This window comes from Miscanthus floridulus, chromosome 16 (genome assembly GCF_019320115.1).
Source record: "Miscanthus floridulus cultivar M001 chromosome 16, ASM1932011v1, whole genome shotgun sequence".
NCBI lineage: Eukaryota > Viridiplantae > Streptophyta > Magnoliopsida > Poales > Poaceae > Miscanthus > Miscanthus floridulus.
This window is the reverse complement of record NC_089595.1, coordinates 108763961-108781089: the sequence shown is the minus strand read 5'-3', so window position 1 is coordinate 108781089 and position 17129 is coordinate 108763961. Positions and strand designations below refer to the sequence as shown.

General features: G+C 51.6%; 2 protein-coding genes across 2 annotated transcripts; both read right to left on the bottom strand.

Annotated features, from left to right (window-relative positions):
• Window positions 1-40: 40 nt before the first annotated feature.
• LOC136512312 (uncharacterized) lies at window positions 41-11469 on the bottom strand. Its single transcript, XM_066506275.1, has 15 exons — window positions 11248-11469; window positions 11044-11121; window positions 10875-10924; window positions 10615-10668; window positions 10327-10379; window positions 10010-10082; window positions 9568-9629; window positions 3094-3162; window positions 2188-2296; window positions 1855-1922; window positions 1576-1676; window positions 1226-1312; window positions 792-859; window positions 376-421; window positions 41-280 (listed from the first exon to the last, which is right to left on the bottom strand). The coding sequence occupies exons 1-15, from the start codon at window positions 11308-11310 to the stop codon at window positions 179-181; spliced, it is 1083 nt and encodes a 360-aa protein (XP_066362372.1). The 5' UTR covers window positions 11311-11469; the 3' UTR covers window positions 41-178.
• A 4562-nt stretch (window positions 11470-16031) lies between these two features.
• On the bottom strand, window positions 16032-16730 carry LOC136511239 (uncharacterized). Its single transcript, XM_066505386.1, has one exon. It carries the CDS (start codon window positions 16728-16730, stop codon window positions 16032-16034), a length of 699 nt encoding a protein of 232 aa, XP_066361483.1.
• Between the last annotated feature and the right edge of the window lie 399 nt (window positions 16731-17129).

Sequence of the window (17129 nt, the reverse complement as noted above, 5' to 3'; positions counted from 1 at the left end):
AATAAAGAATGATAATCACATCAGATCTCACTGGGTAAAATAACATAACATGGCATACTTTTGTTGGTGCATTATTCTGAGCTGTGATTCATCCCACACCAGCATGCTTCTGTCACTTTGTGTGAGTTTCGCCGATTGGCTATATCAATATACATGCAACATATGTATCTAGAGTTTCTTATTGTGGCGTCAAGGTGTGCTCCACGCTCTTGCCGATAACACTCGCCAAGACCCTTTCAGAGTACTCGCCGTATGTAAGTGTCCCGTTTGGTGGAATCAACTGTCGAGTCAAAAACAGAGTGGTCATTTCTCATTTGGCGGGAGCAGAACCAAACCGTGATGAAGCAAAAAAGTGAAGACTCTGTTTAGACAAACCTCCTTGTAATAGCGTATTTCACTTGGAAGCTTCAGCAGCTCATCCCTGCCAAAATTTTCAAATGATGATTTCACTTTGGAAACATGCGTGCGGATAACATTGAGAACTCACAAATAGCCTATTAGACCTGGCCCTTGCTTTGCCATCAGTTTTTGTTTTGTTTTTGGCACAATCAGGCTGAACTAGACTAACATAAATGGGTTAAGTTTAAAGAGTAAACTGGGAAGTATGCAACTGTATATCCTGGTGTTTGTGCATTACATTTCACAATTGAGATGGAGGAAGAAACCCTAACAACATAACCAAAGAAATCTTGGCAATATAGGTGGCACAATCTTTGGTACAGAAAGAGCAAAAGTACAAGTGAGCTATCATTTCTACCAGATGCCAAATGGGAAGACAAAACTGCACTTACCAATCTGGCTGAATAAACAGAACAAAAGTTGACCGATCAACATCAGAAGCATTTTCGCTGCTGGGAGCCTAAAAACATTGGCAACCATAAGAACTTACAACCATGGGACCATCAATTACAAAGTGGACATGTTTTGGTTTCATCTAAACAAAAAGAAGCAGGCTTAGTTAGTTGTATCCATTAAGATCGATTGTCCTTAAGATTTAAGTCATGCTTTGGTTGGTTGCATATGGGGTGATAGAGCCACTGGCTGAGACACAAACATGCCAGTACAAGATAGACCAGCAAGAAAAGCCAGACTTTGTTTCCTTGGAGCCAGGCTCAGAAGTTGCTTTTATGCCATTTGGATCAGGCATAACTGCCCATGCGTTCATGCAGGCAACCAAATGACACATTTAGGCCAATTAGAAAGGTGAATGTTGATTAGAAAATACCTTCACAGTTGCACAGAGATGACCTCTTGATAGTATTTCAGCACTTTCCCCAATTTGGTAAACCAATTCATCGTCCTCAAATGTGACCTAAAGTGTCCATTCAAAAACAAATAAGCACATAACACCTAGCTCTCTGAACTGAATACAATGTAAACATGGTCCATGGCTCCATGCAATTGGTTAAACAACAATGAGCAATGATCGGTCGAAGGTTGTCTATAACACTATATTTCCCAGTGCTGCAAACGTGCATATCATTTTTACTTGATGCTTAGTGAAGTGACGACCTCAGTAAGTTACATTTGCATGTCATCTATCTCAAGGCGAATCCTACATTGAAAGAAAGTAACCTTAACAACTTGATTATCACGAGTCCGACCATATAGCCCAGTTCCAATATCAGGACAGGGAACCTCCTCTGATTTTCTCGTGAACAAGCCACACGTAAGTCCTGCATGTATGCATAAAACTATCTGAGAACAATGAATGTGAAGACAATAAGAGCATTGAGACCAAGAATTCCATTAATACGTTAGGTTGTGAGTATAAATTTGGTAATAAATATGTGTATCACTTGTTTGATCACATGTTATCACACAGACCCAACCCATAGGGGTACCATGGGTCACCTGTCAAAAATCCATAGTCAGTATGCCATCCACACCATGACGAAACAGATTGAACTCCATCCTGTTTGCTGCAATAACAAACAACCATAAACTTTTAGAGAAGACATTGGAAATCTTAGATCTGATTAAAAATCTTGGATACCAAAATAAGGGCAAAGTTTTGATCCACATGGGCAAAGGATGTACTATGTGAAAACATGCAGTGTATTAATGTTGTCCTCCTGTAAAATATACTGAACCTGTGTAACTCTAAGTTTGCCTAAAGGTTATGTGCTAATTAGAGCCATTTAATTTTCATGAGTTTATGACTATACATATGCTTGCTGAGTGTACCTAAATGATTTGGGAAAGTAGTACAGCAGACGACCCTTGGGACACCTTGAGTTAGCAAGTGTCTTCTCAAGGCTTTCACCAATGTACTGTCCCACTCCTTTCTGCATTACTGAAAATCACAGAGACGATGATTCATTTGATTAAATGGTACAACAACAACAACAACAAAGCCTTTAAGTCCCAAACAAGTTGGGGGTAGGCTATTTGATTAAATGGTAACTAAAATAAAATATTAAAGTTCGGAGAAAGATTCAGTTAGCATGTATGTCATATTTTACATATATCATAAAATTTGTGGTTACCAGAAAAATTCAACGGTTTCCTACCACCTGAATTGCTTCCCTATCAAAAACTTAAAACAGCTCCTTAGTAACAATTTGGCTACTAAGCTAAATAAATGGATATCTGACAAAAAAAAAACTCGACCCCTGGGGGATTGACCTCCCCCATGTCCCGAGGTATATCACAGAAGGAAGAAATTTCCTCAAATTGCAGGGTCGAGAAAAGACCCTGAAAGCTGGCTGTCCAGGACATGCCTGCAGCACGTATATCTGAAAAAGGGGTGCACTTTGTACAAGATACACTACTATTGGGTGTTGCATTGGATTTCACCATATATCAATAATAACAAAGTATGCAACTGTTCTCTGAACTCATAATACATAATGAATAATAAGATGCTCAAAAGATCATTAACTTTTACATTTACACAAATGCATATACTACTATTATGATATTACTATGTCCTATGAGTTAAAAAAAAATCTCCAAAAAAAGTGCAGTGCACATATTTCATTAAAAGAGGATAAAAGATTCCATGGCTCACTCATTAATTTTTGAACCAAGTGGAGTTGATGTCTTACAGATAAACCTTACTAAACATAGCCATGGTTCAGTAGTACATACCATAGCGATCACAATGATGAGCCAACATCAAGCCAACTTCCAACATCAATTTTCCAAGATCTTTGAATGCTACAATTGAAATAAATGTTATACATATGGGCTTGATTCTAGTTGACAAAATCATCTTTTACAAAAAGAACTCACATACACTTAAATAGACATTTCTATAGCGCATAGAGACTTCAGAACTTAAGAAAAAGACAGCAAGTCATTGACAGAATGAGAGGTCTGTTAATATTAGGTCACAATCCTCTGATGGACGAAAATAAATGGGCAATGTGATGCATCACTGTAACTCTTTAATGCCTTTTGCATTTACCTTCTTGAGATCCAAGAGACACCAATAATGTAAAGTATGCACAACATCTGTTCAGAGAACCGAGCCTAGCTCGGTTAGCAAAACTGGCTTGTTGCCAGTACCAGTACGCCCACCCGCTTTCGAGCCTAAGATGGCACAGGTAGTCACCTCCTCTCTTAGAGGGTACGAGGGAAAAGGTCACTCACCCATTAAAGAAAATGTAAAATGTCATGTGCGGGCGCACATATGCCAGGCGCAGGCGCGCCCGCGACGTGCGCCGTGCGGCTGAGCGCGCTGGGCAGGCGTTGCATGGGTTGCCCTCTAAGGGCTAAAGATAGAAACTTAGATTAGTAAGTTGTTTTGGAAATTCCTAGAATCAAGGAGAGCTTTCTCCATTCGGTTGGGCCATTGGCCATATATAATTGTAATCGCTTGACAATGAAGAATAAGAAGAATTATATCCCTAATCTCCCTCTCTCTCTGTTAAGCCTGCGGTGGAGGGGAATAACCTCACCGGAGAAGACGGCCGACGGCTACGAACTACGTAGCCGCGGTCCGGCCAGTCGGGGGTTCGACGCCCTTGACAACCTAGTATCACGGTCACGTCGGTCCTCTCCCACCCGCTCCACCCATTCTTCCACAGCCGCCGCCCACTACCCTAGCCCTCCTCCATCGCCGCAGTCCTCCACCGCTTCCGCACCGCAGCCAGCAGCCATGAGCGATCCCACCATCGCCGATGTGATGGCGATGTTGAAATCCATCACCACGGAGATGACAACCATGAAGGCCGACATGGCGGCTATGAAGGAGAAGTCGGCCTCGTCGTCGGACAGCGGCGCCGGCGGCCGCCCGGAAGGGCCGCGCGATCTTGATCGCCCCCCAAAATTCCAAAAATTGGATTTTCCCCGCTACGACGGCAAGACCGATCCGATGCTCTTCATCAACAAGTGCGAATCCTATTTTCACCAACAGCGCACCATGGCGGAGGAGCGTGTGTGGATGGCCTCGTACAATTTGGAGGACGTCGCGCAACTCTGGTACATCCAACTCCAGGAGGACGAGGGCACGCCGCCGTGGGGGCGATTCAAGGAGCTCCTGAACTTGCGGTTTGGGCCTCCCCTCCGCTCGGCACCGCTGTTCGAGCTCGCCGAGTGCCGGCGTACAGGGACCGTGGAGGAGTACTCCAATCGCTTCCAGGGCCTCCTGCCTCGCGCGGGTCGTCTTGATGAGGCTCAGCGCGTCCAGCTCTTCACCGGCGGACTCCTGCCGCCGCTCAGCCACGCCGTCCGCATCCACAACCCGGCGACGCTCGCGGCCGCCATGAGCCTGGCGCGCCAAGTGGAGTTGATGGAGATCGACCGCCCGGTGCAGCCTCCCCCTAGGGCGCCCCCGCGCGGCCTCCTTCCCGCTCCCGCGCCCCGGCCAGCGCTCCAGGCGCCCCACCAGCCGCTGGCGCTCCCTGCCCCTCCGGTGGCCGCCCAACAGGGTCGCGGCGAGGGCAACCAGAGGCGCCTCACCCCGGACGAGATGGCGGAACGGCGCCGTCTGGGTCTCTGCTTTAATTGCAATGAAAAATATACCCGTGGCCATAACAGATTTTGCCGGCGCATCTTCTTCCTTGAAGGCGTGGAGATCGAGGACGCCGCGGACGCCGCTGGAGACGCGGAGCACGACGCCGAGGCACCCTGTTTTTCCCTGCAGGCCGTGGCTGGGGTTCCCATGGCAGGCACCATGCAGATCGCCGTGGCACTCGGCGCCGCGTCCCTCGTCGCCCTCCTCGACTCCGGCAGCACGCACAACTTCATCTCGGAGGAGGCGGCGCGGCGCTCCGGTCTACCCATCCGCCAACGCCCCCGCCTCACAGCCTTGGTTGCGAATGGCGAGCGGGTCACCTGCGCCGGCGTCATCCGCGACGCGCCTCTGCTCATCGACGGCGAGTCGTTCCCGGCCGACCTCTACGTCATGCCACTGGCCGGGTACGACGTCGTCCTCGGCACCTGGTGGCTCGGCGAGTTGGGGCCCATTGTTTGGGACCTCGGCCGCTGGCGCATGTCCTTCCAGCGCCAGGGGCGCCCCGTCTCCTGGACCGGCGTGGCCAGCCCCTCTGTGCCGGCCCTGGGCGCCACAACAGAGGCCGGTTCCCTCCTGGAGGCGCTGTTGCTCTCGTTTGGGGGGCTCTTCGCGGACCCCGTCGGTCTGCCCCCCAAGCATGCGCACGACCACCGCATTATTCTCAAGCCCGACGCCCAACCGGTCGCCGTCCGCCCTTACCGGTACCCCGCGGCGCACAAGGACGAGTTGGAGCGGCAGTGTGCCGCCATGATTGATCAAGGGATCGTCCGCCGCAGCGACTCGCCGTTCTCGTCGTCCGTCCTCCTTGTCAAGAAGCCCGATGGTTCGTGGCGCTTCTGCGTCGACTACCGGGCGCTGAACGCGCTCACCGTCAAGGATGCTTTCCCGATCCCGATGGTCGACGAGCTACTCGACGAGCTCCATGGCGCCAAGTTCTTCACCAAGCTGGACCTCCGGTCCGGGTACCACCAGGTGCGCATGCGGCCGGAGGATGTGCACAAGACGGCGTTCCGCACCCACGACGGCCTGTACGAGTTCCTGGTGATGGCGTTCGGGCTGTGCAACGCCCCGGCGACATTCCAGGCCTTGATGAACGACGTGCTCCGCCCGTTCCTGCGCCGCTTCGTCCTGGTATTTTTTGACGATATTCTGATTTACAGCAAGTCGTGGGCTGATCATCTTCGCCACCTCCGGGCCGTCCTCGACGAACTACGCCGCCACCAACTCTTCGTCAAGCGCACCAAGTGTTCTTTTGGTGCTTCCTCCGTCGCCTACCTCGGCCATGTCATATCTGCGGCGGGTGTGGCCATGGACCTGGCCAAGGTGCAGGCGATCCACGATTGGCCGGCTCCACGTTCGCCCCGGGCTGTGCATGGTTTCCTCGGCCTCGCCGGGTATTACCGCAAGTTCGTCCACAACTTCGGGGCGATCGCTGCACCACTGACGACCCTACTCAAGAAGGAGGGTTTCTCCTGGGACGACGCGGCGGCCGCGGCATTCACAGCGCTCAAGACCACCGTCACGTCCGCCCCCGTCCTCGCCATGCCCGACTTCGCCAAGCTGTTCACCGTCGAGTGTGATGCGTCGACGTTCGGCTTCGGCGCGGTCCTGGTCCAGGAGGGCCATCCGGTCGCCTTCTTCAGCAGGCCTGTGGCGCCTCGCCACCGCTCGCTAGCCGCCTACGAGCGCGAGCTCATCGGCCTCGTCCAGGCGATACGGCACTGGCGCCCGTATCTCTGGGGGCGGCGCTTCATCGTCAAGACCGACCACTACAGCCTGAAGTATCTCCTCGATCAGCGCCTCGCCACGATCCCTCAGCATCACTGGGTCGGCAAGCTCCTGGGCTTCGATTTCTCGGTGGAGTACCGGTCGGGCGCCACGAACATCGTCGCCGACGCCCTCTCCCGTCGCGACAATGACGAAGGGGAGGTGATGGCTATTTCGGCGCCCCGCTTTGACTTCATCGAGCGCCTCCGCCACGCCCAGGCCACTGATCCGGCCCTGGTCGCCATCCATGATGAGGTCCGGGCTGGCACCCGCACCGCCCCTTGGGCGCTGGTGGACGGCATGGTCGCCTTCGACGGCCGCCTGTACATTCCCCCGGCGTCGCCGCTGCTACAGGAGATCTTGGCCGCGGTCCACAACGACGGCCATGAGGGCATCCACCGCACCCTCCACAGGCTCCGGCGGGATTTTCATTTTCCCAACATGCGTCGTTTGGTGCAGGATTTCGTGAAGGCCTGCGTCACCTGTCAGCAGTACAAGCCCGACCACCTCAGGCTGGCCGGTCTGCTGCAGCCACTGCCGGTTCCGTCGGCTGTGTGGGCGGACATCGGCATCGACTTCATCGTGGCGCTGCCCAAGGTGCAAGGCAAGACGGTCATCCTCTCCGTCGTGGATCGCTTCAGCAAGTACTGCCATTTCATTCCCCTGGCGCACCCCTACACCGCCGAGTCCGTCGCTCACGCCTTCTTCGCCGACATCGTTTGCCTCCATGGCGTTCCGCAGTCCATCGTCTCGGACCGCGATCCAGTGTTCACCTCGGCGTTCTGGCAGGAGCTCATGCGGCTCACTGGGACGAAGCTCTACATGTCCTCCGCCTTTCACCCGCAGACGGACGGCCAGACCGAGGGCGCCAACCGGGTCATCGTCATGTACTTGCGCTGCTTCACCGGCGACCGTCCCCGGCAGTGGCTCCGTTGGCTGCCATGGGCGGAGTACACCTACAACACCGCCTATCAGTCATCGCTCCGCGAAACTCCGTTTCGTGTAGTCTATGGCCGGGACCCCCCGACCATCCGCTCCTATGAGCCCGGCGAGACCCGCGTCGCAGCGGTCGCCCAGGAGATGGAGGAGCGCGCTGCCTTCCTCGACGACATCCGCTATCGCCTTGAACAGGCTCAGGCGGTCCAAAAGCGCGTCTACGACCAGCACCACAGGCCGGTGTCCTTCCAGGTCGGCGATTGGGCTCTTCTTCGCCTTCGGCAGCGGGCAACAGCGTCCCTCCCACGCTCGGCAACAGGGAAGCTCAAGCCGCGATACGTCGGGCCGTACCAGGTGGCGGAGCTCATCAACGAGGTGGCTGTGCGGCTACAGCTTCCTCCCGGCGCTCGTCTTCATGATGTGTTCCACATCGGCGTCCTCAAGAAGTTTGTCGGTACCCCGCCGGCCGTTCCACCGCTGCTGCCTCTGCTCCTGCACGGTGCTGTGGTGCCTGCTCCCGCCCGGGTGACTCGAGCTCGGCTGGCCCGGGGAGTGCGCTAGGTGCTCGTTGAATGGCAGGGAGAACCACCTGTCTCGGCTTCATGGGAGGATCTGGACGACCTCCGTGCTCGGTTCCCTTCCTTTCAGCTCGAGGACGAGCTAGCCGTCGAGGCGGGGAGAGATGTCATGTGCGGGCGCACATATGCCAGGCGCAGGCGCGCCCGCGACGTGCGCCGCGCGGCTGAGCGCGCTGGGCAGGCGCTGCATGGGTTGCCCTCTAAGGGCTAAAGATAGAAACTTAGATTAGTAAGTTGTTTTGGAAATTCCTAGAATCAAGGAGAGCTTTCTCCATTCGGTTGGGCCATTGGCCATATATAATTGTAATCGCTTGACAATGAAGAATAAGAAGAATTATATCCCTAATCTCCCTCTCTCTCTGTTAAGCCTGCGGTGGAGGGGAATAACCTCACCGGAGAAGACGGCCGACGGCTACGAACTGCGTAGCCGCGGTCCGGCCAGTCGGGGGTTCGACGCCCTTGACATAAAACATGTACTCATATTATCAATATAAACATTTGATTTAAACTGGAAAGCAATTTCTTGAAATATGCGCTGTCACAGAATTAGCTAATGAACTTTTGTCATGTGCAATGCATGTATATGCACCGGCGGAGCTACGTGAGGGCCATAGTGGGCCATGGCCCCCCCTTGCCTTTGCATTTTTTCTGAAGACCGTGTACTATTGGGCCCACATCTCTGTTGTGTCTCGCCACCAGGCGCTCTCAATGTCTCACTCCCTTCCCTCTGCGACTCCGCGTTTGTGACTGAGTGGCTGACTCCACACTCCGGGGAAGGACTGCAGCCCCCGGCCAGCAGTCAGGCCCGCTCCCAGCGTGCTGCCACTCCTCAGTTTCTTGCTTTGCTTTTGCCTCAGCGTAGGTACTGGTACATATGCTTTTAAGTTCTTGTTGTTTTCTATTTTTCTTTGCTTCTAAACCCTTTGATCTGTATAATCCGCAGGCTAAGTGGCTGATTGAATACTATTTTGTTGTCAATTTAGATCTTCTGTTGCTTTTTTAGAGAATTTCAGGTGCTTTGCTATTTGATTTGACCTATATTTATAAGAATTAAGACTAATCTCTCCACCACCGGTGTACATTTGGGTTTAATTCATAAACTGGCCCCTCCTACAATTTGATTCAGGCTCCGCCACTGTGTATATGCATTACGTAACGTATGTAAACCTGAGAAGCAGAGTGTCAAGTCTCACTACTTTAATTCGTAACAACGTTAGAGTTTAACAGTAATTTTCTGCTCAAGGTAACTACTATCAACTTGTGATTTGCAATAAGATTTCTTGAATGTACATGAATACCTTATATGGCCTGTAAAACACATACCTATTTCAAGCTCAGGAAGATGATCAGTTGGCCATATGTTTGGTCGGCAGTACGATGGGTATCTAAATGTTATATCATCAGAAAGAAAACAGGAACAAATATCAATATGAACATCTAAAAATGAAATCTAATAGGTTTTCAACATATGTAATATGCCACACCTAAAAATTGGAGTAATAATTTCGTTTGCATAAATGCTACAAACTGTTCAGATAAGTAGCAAACATTACAGATTTAAAATGATACAGCCAGCAAGCTTGAGCTGCAGTGAGACAGTGAAGTTACCATTCACTAAAAGATGCTTCAGTACATAAAACAGGGTTGGAACAATAATAACATTATTGTTTCAAAAACAATAATAACATAATCAAGTTTCTAGTTGTCAGGTATACTTAAAGTAGACTGTACACAGAAAGGTAACTTAGGATTAGGAACATTATACCTAGTTAGAAGCTCATCATCAGTTGTTGGGACATCAAAAACTGGGTTGGCGAAATAGGAGCCTTTGGCTGTGTCTGCATAAAACAGATGAAATTTGCCTTATGGGCCTAAAAGCATTCCAAGACATTGAGTGCAAAATTGAAAGACCATTTTGACCTGAATACACTACTGTTGCAACTAACTTTTTTTTTCCAATTGCATTTCCCCCTACTAAGTCATTTTCATTATTGTAAAGTTGATCCTCAAACTGATAGGCTTAGAGGATGCTCTATATACAATGTGATGCATGATTACACAGAGTGAAAAGATGTTGTTTACCCAATCTTCCAGGCTCGATTTTTTCTTCCACACGACTCCAACCAAAGTGATATCTGTCAAGCAAGGCCAATAATAATGCATACGAAATACATAAGGTTTTGTACGAACTGAAGTGCAAGTTATATATAAATCCTAGCTCTGGAGCTCATATTTTTCCGAAAGAAAATGAAGTAAGAAGAACGAAAAGAAGAGGGAGGAGAGGAGGAGCATTTAAGACTTTAAGTAGACACTATAAGCAATCATGCCAACCAAAAGCTCCCTGGTGAAGAGCATTCTGTAAACTATGACCTGCTATCTGGGTCCTCCAGTTGTTTCTTCACATCATCAGGAAGGTTGACGATCCTAACAAACAGTGCAACAAAACAGTAGGGAGCGTAAGAAGTCTTTCAGCAAAGAGTTCAGCTAGCGAAAGGAAAAAGGCACAAAATCGTAAGAAGTCTTTCAGCAAAGAGTTCAGCTAGCGAAAGAAAAAAGGCACAAAATCATGGCATATCGCCCTGATTGGGCCTGAAGCCCCTGAACATAGATGAGAATGCAAGACAACATGCCTTGGCGCCAAGCGCAGCAGCCTTTTCCTGAGCTCAGGATAACCGGGTACCTGCGTGCACAAAGCAAACGCACTCCCACACGTAAGCTCAAGGTCGAGAGAAATAGAAATCGAAATCTGCTCATGCTGCATCTCAGCCTCAAACGCTATAGCACAGTAGCATCACTCACGTCGGCGATGGAGACGATACCGAGCCCCCGAGGCCCGAAGCCTTCCTCGATGAAGCCGCCCAGGTCCTTGCTCCGATCCTGCGCGCACCGTACCCGCCGTCAGTCACAGCCAGCAGCTCCAAGCCAATTAAGCCGCCTCCAAAGGAGAGATGAAACGCCGCTGAGCTGGCAATGTCGCGTCGGCGGTGGCGGAAGGTTAGTTACCCTGAGGTCGGCGAATCGGATGGTGACGGCGCGGATGGACGCCGGCGGCGGCTGCTGCTGCATCGCGCGAGGCCGAACGGCTTGGTCCCGGGACTTGCCTCTCTCTCCCTCTCTCTCTCTCTCTCTCTCTCGGAGTCGCCCACTTCCTTTCTATTGAGCGCTGGGCTCGTCTCTATGCTGAGCCGCCACTATGCTGTTCACCGGTGGCATGGCAATGGCGTGGCGTGGCAGCGCGGCACCTGTTGTTTTCTTGGGTCCATTTTTTTTAGGATGAGGCTCCTGTTGTTGATCGGTGAAACAGGAGCCTTGTCCAGTTGGCCGTTTCCCGTTTGCTCGCATCTAGGGTATCCCGTTCGCTATGCGGGGAAACAGACACCGACATCGACAGGCCAGAACAGCCAGGCCATCGTTAGGCTTCTTCGCAAGCGATAAACGATGGCGGATGCCTAGATTTTTTTTCCCGTCAAGCATGATTAAAAAGTTTTCTTACAAAAGTATGGGATATGGTAAGCTTAAGATTATCAAAGCCCTTGTCCTATCCTTTGTAATCTCGCATGTGATTGTGATTACAGTGTACTAATTCTACGACTCTAGGAGATACGTATTCACGTGGAACGGTGCCGCTCGTCAAACGCTCCTAGCTGCCTAACCCAGCCGCGCACCAAAGCGTAACCTCCTGCTCAATGGCCTCAAGCAACTGCACCCGTGACGAAGCGATACGGTTGAACGATCTGGCATTTCTTTCCTTCCACAGGAGCCATCCGACGAGGAGCAGGAGTGAGTCAAACCCACGGCGCAACACCTTGGGCAGCTGCTTCTTGGAGGTCGACCACCACCGCATGATGTCGTCCTGGTGAACGACGACCAGATCATGCAGGAGGAAACGTCGTACCCATGAATCCCAAACCTCGAGGCTGAAGACACAGCCGAGGATTAGATGATCCATCGTCTCGGCAGCTTAGTCACAGATGATGCAGGTGTCGCTATCCTGCAAACCATGGCGGTGTCACCTATGCGCCGTCCAGCAACGCCCATGCATGACTAGCCAGAAGAAAAACTTGACGCGTGGGGGCCCCGACGTCTTCCAGATCAACTTCGCCCCAAGCGGTGTAGAAGAACTGACGAACATCGCGCCATAGGCTGACGACGCGGAGTACTGCCTGTCCGCCGTGAGCCGCCAGCTGAACGTGTCGGGCACGCGGGGCGACAGATGCACCCCCTAGACCATGTTCCATAGGCTGATGAATTCAGTGATGAACCTCATGGTCCTTGCCCCGGCGATATGGTGCACCCAGGCCCTTCCTTCAAGCGCCTCGGCAACAGAGCATCGCCATCTTCTCTTTGGCACCGCTGCGAACACCGACGGGGCGATGCGTCGCACGCAGGAGCCCTAGAGCCAGTTGTTCCCCAAGCCAGAGACCGTGGTCGCTTGGAAGACTGTTGCGACCATACGTTCTTCGCGTTCTGGTAGGGACCCCCAAGAACGCTCCGGAACAACTCGGCGGAGCCATGGACACCGAACCCAGAGTGCCACTCCGGCGCGGCGAAGGTCCGCTACGCCGAGGCCACCTAGGTCGCGCGGCCTGGAAACCGTCGTCCAGGCGACCTTGCAACGTCCCCCAGAAGCTGAGTCTGTGCCCGCCCAAATGAACGCTCTCCGCAACTTGTCGATGCATTAGATTGCCTAGGACGAGAGGCAAAGTGCAATGGTCGTGTGCACTGGGATGCCCGAGAGTGTAACCTTGATGAGCGTCGTCCTGCCGGTGACGTTAAGCATGTTCCCCTTCCACCTTGGAATGCGGGCGGCAATTGAATCGATGATCGGCTGCTCATCTCCCTTCTTCATCCGGAAGATGGACAAAGGAATGCCTAGGTAACGGCTTAGGAATCCCTCAATCCTACATGACAGGATGTCCTATACCCATTGAATGTCAGCCGGTGTGTAGTGCAACGGTGTCGCTACACTCTTGTTGAGGTTGGCAAAGAGGCCCGACGTACGGCTGAAAGGTTCTAATGGCTAGAGGGGGGTGAATAACCTATTAAAAATTCTACAACAACATTTAACAATCCGGTTAGACAATTATGAGGCGAAGTAAGTATTGTGCTAGCCTACTAAAAATGCAAGCCACCTACCACAATTCTAGTTTATATAGTTTCTATCCACACAATAGCTATGACACTACACTAAGTTAATATGCTCTTAAAGGCTAACTAAAGAGCCACACTAACCAAACTAAGAAGCTCTCACAACTAGCTACACTAAAGAGCTTGACAACTAGTTTACGGTAAAGTAAAGAGAGTGAGCAATTTGTTTATACCGCCGTGTCGAGGAAGGAGCCAATCAATCACAAGAATGACTACCAATGAAGACCAATCACCTCAGAATCAAATGATGAACACAATGATTTTTTACCGAGGTTCACTTGCTTACCGGCAAGCTACTTCTCGTTGTGGCGATTCACTCACTTGGAGGTTCACGCGCTAATTGGCATCACACGTCAAACCCTCAATAGGGTGCCGCACAACCAACACAAGATGAGAATCACACAAGCCACGAGCAATCCACTAGAGTACCTTTTGGCTCTCCGTCGAAGAAAGGTCAAGAACCCCTCACAATCACCACGATCGGAGCCGGAGACAATCACCAACCTCCGCTCAATGATCCTCGCTGCTCTAAGCCGTCTAGGTGGCGGCAACCACCAAGAGTAACAAGTGAATCCCGCAGCGAAACACGAACACCAAGTGCCTCTAGATGCAAACACTCAAGCAATGTACTTGGATTCTCTCCCAATCTCACAAAGATAATGAATCAATGATGGAGATGAGTCGAAGGGCTTTGGCTAAGCTCACAAGGTTGCTATGTCAATGTAAATGGCCAAGAGAGTGAGCTTGAGCAGGCCATGGGACTTAAATAGAAGCCCCAACGAAATAGAGCCGTTGTACCCCTTCACTGGGCACAACACGGGGTGACCGGACGCTGGACCTCAACGGTTAAGTGATGACCGGACGCAGCAGCTCAAAGTGATCGGACGCTAAACCCCAGCGTCCGGTCGTTTCCAGTAAGCATTCAGAAACGATTTTTCACGACCGGACGCATCCGGTCATGCTCGACCGGACTCACCCAGCGTCCGATCACTCGGCGTCTCCTCTGTGCACTACCACGTCAGCGGGACCGGACGCAGCCCTCCAGCGTCCGGTCAGAGACCGACACCAGCGTCTTCGCTGCTTCTACTGACCGGACGCGCCGGTCCTTTCGAGACCAGCGTCCGGTCACTTACAGTGACTTCTGTCTTTTCTGTATAGGACGTCGGTGAAGTTCCTAACCCTTGCTCAAATGTGCCAACCACCAAGTGTATCACCTTGTGCACATGTGTTAGAATATTTTCACAAATATTTTCAAGGGTGTTAGCACTCCACTAGATCCTAAATGCTTATGCAATGAGTTAGAGCATCTAGTGTCACTTTGACAACCGTATTTCGATACGAGTTTCACCTCTTAATAATACGACTATCGAACCTAAATATGATCACACTCTCTAAGTGTCTTGATCACCAAAATAAAATAGCTCTTACCATTTATTCATTTGCCTTGAGCCTTTATTTTTCTCTTTCTTCTTTTCAAGGCCAAGCGCTTGATCATCACCATGGCATCACCATCATCATGATCTTCACAATTGCTTCATCACTTGGAGTAGCGCCACCTATCTCATAATCACTTTGATAAACTAGGTTAGCACTTATAGTTTTTTTAATTCATCAAAACCAAATTAGAGCTTTTCAACGGCCAAAGATTTGGAGCACTGTCTTCACTACGACGAGATCGGTCTCCATGGGCACCACAAACACGATCACGTCATCGGCGTAGATGCTGGTTCTCTGGGTGATCGCTGCTGTCCCGAGCTGGGAAAGGAGGCCCTTGCTGTCAATCCATCGGATGGTGTGGTTGATCACCTCCATTACAAGGACGAAGAGCATCGGGGACAGCGGGTCGCCTTGCCTTAATCCTCTGTCATGGCAGATTCTCCTCCCTGCACGGCCATTGAGCATGATCTTTGTGCTCGCTCAGCTAAGAATGATGGAGAGCCAATTCCTCCAACGACGTCCAAAGCCCATATGCTGTAGCACCTCAAGCAGGAACGTCCAAGACACGGTGTCGAAGGCTTTGGCGATGTCAATTTTGAGCAGGACGCACGGCCTGCGAACGGCGTGCAGTGCCTTGCACGATAGACGCACGGCTCGAAAGTTATCCTGGATGCACCGTCCCTTGATGAACGCGCTCTGGTTGCGGCTAACCAGTGCGTCAAGAAGCTTTGTTGCCAGGCGGTTTGCCAAGCACTTGGTGATCAACTTGCCAATACTATGAATCAGGCTGATCGGGCGGTAATCACGGATTTCAGTAGGCTGTGCCTTCTTCCTGAGCAGGATCATGTAGGCGTTGTTCAGGTGAGAGAAGCTTCTCCCGTCTTGCGACCAGAACGCATAGAAAGCGTTCATGATGTCAGCCTTGATGATGTCCCAGGCCTTCTTGTAGAACAAGCCTGTGAACCCGTCAGGTCCTGGCGCCTTATCGTTTGGCAAGTCCATGACAACCGCGCGGACCTCTTCCTCTCTGAAAAGCACCTCGAGGTCACTAAGATCGAGCGACGGCAGGCCGATGGCGTTGAGGTGTATTCGTCTAGTGCGTTCAAAAGAGGAGCCGAGGATGGAGTTGTAGTGGTCATAGAGCGCCTGCGCCATGTTATCATCAGTGACCAGCTCGCTTCCCTGGACCCAAAGCGACTGAATCATGTTCTTCCAACCTCTGTGACACGCCTGCAGTGAAAGAACTTTGTATTAGCGTCCCCTTCTGCAAGGAAAAGCAGCCGTGAGCGCTGCGTGGCAATGGTTCTGGCCAAGGAGGCCAGACCCAGGATTCTCAGTTTCAGCGACGAACGCAGCTCTGCTTCCTGTGCAGTCAATTCCCTGCTCTCCCGGGCCTCGTCAAACCGCAGCACGACCTCGCGTGCGAGTGCAAGCTGGAACCTGACACTGCCAATCTTGGAGCTACTCCAGCTCTGAAGTGCCTTGGCGACGCTACGAAGTTTGCAGTCCAGCACTCTGAAAGGGTCAACATCGCCGGGTGGTAGCGACCACGCCTGGGCGACCACGTCCAAGAAGCCTGGCATTTTCGCCCAGAACGACTCAAACTTGAATCTTCGTTTCGCCCTCGGAGCCACGTCCATGAGAAGGAGTGGGCAGTGGTCGGAACAGTCAGATGACAGCGGTTTGAGACAGTGGTTTGGATGAAGGTCGAACCATTCCACCGAAGCAAACACGCGGTCCAGGCGTTCAAGAGTCGGCCTGTCCCGTTCACTGGACCACGTGAATCGCCGTCCAATCAGATCAATCTCGTGGAGGTGCGCACGACTGATGAACGAACGGAATCTTCGCATGGCACGGCGGTCTAGGCGATCGTTGTTCTTGTCCGCAGCCTGGTAGATCATGTTAAAGTCGCCGCACACCAGCCAAGCCCCAGCATTGGCCTCCCTGAACTACAATAGCTCCGCGAGGAACTCCACCTTTTCTTGGTCGTGCTGCGGGCCATAGACGACGGTGATCCACCAGGCGTCCTGGGATCGTTGCCCGGCGAGCTTGGCCGTCAAGGAGAAGCGCCCCTGGATGACCTGGGAGGCGCTCCAGAGTTCCCTGTGCCACCCAAGTAGAATACCGCCGGAGACATTTACAGCCGGGACAAAGACGTAGTCAAACAAGCTGCCTAGAGTTTCATTAGCTAAAGTGTTACAGACTGCAGAGAGCTTAGTCTCCTGCAAACAAACGACCGAGGCCCGGTGCTGGACCAGGAACTCTCGCACGACGTCGCGCCGCACGCGTCCATTCAACCC

Excerpts from the sequence above, each read along its gene's own strand:
- LOC136512312 (XM_066506275.1), bottom strand. The coding sequence starts at position 11,310 with ATGCAGCAGCAGCCGCCGCCGGCGTCCATCCGCGCCGTCACCATCCGA. Across the intron at positions 10,925-11,043 it reads GTATCGTCTCCATCGCCGAC|GTACCCGGTTATCCTGAGCT; the intron begins GTGAGTGATGCT and ends TTGTGCACGCAG. Across the intron at positions 3,163-9,567 it reads TCTTCCTGAGCTTGAAATAG|CATTCAAAGATCTTGGAAAA; the intron begins GTATGTGTTTTA and ends TTTCAATTGTAG.
- LOC136511239 (XM_066505386.1), bottom strand. The coding sequence starts at position 16,730 with ATGATCTACCAGGCTGCGGACAAGAACAACGATCGCCTAGACCGCCGT.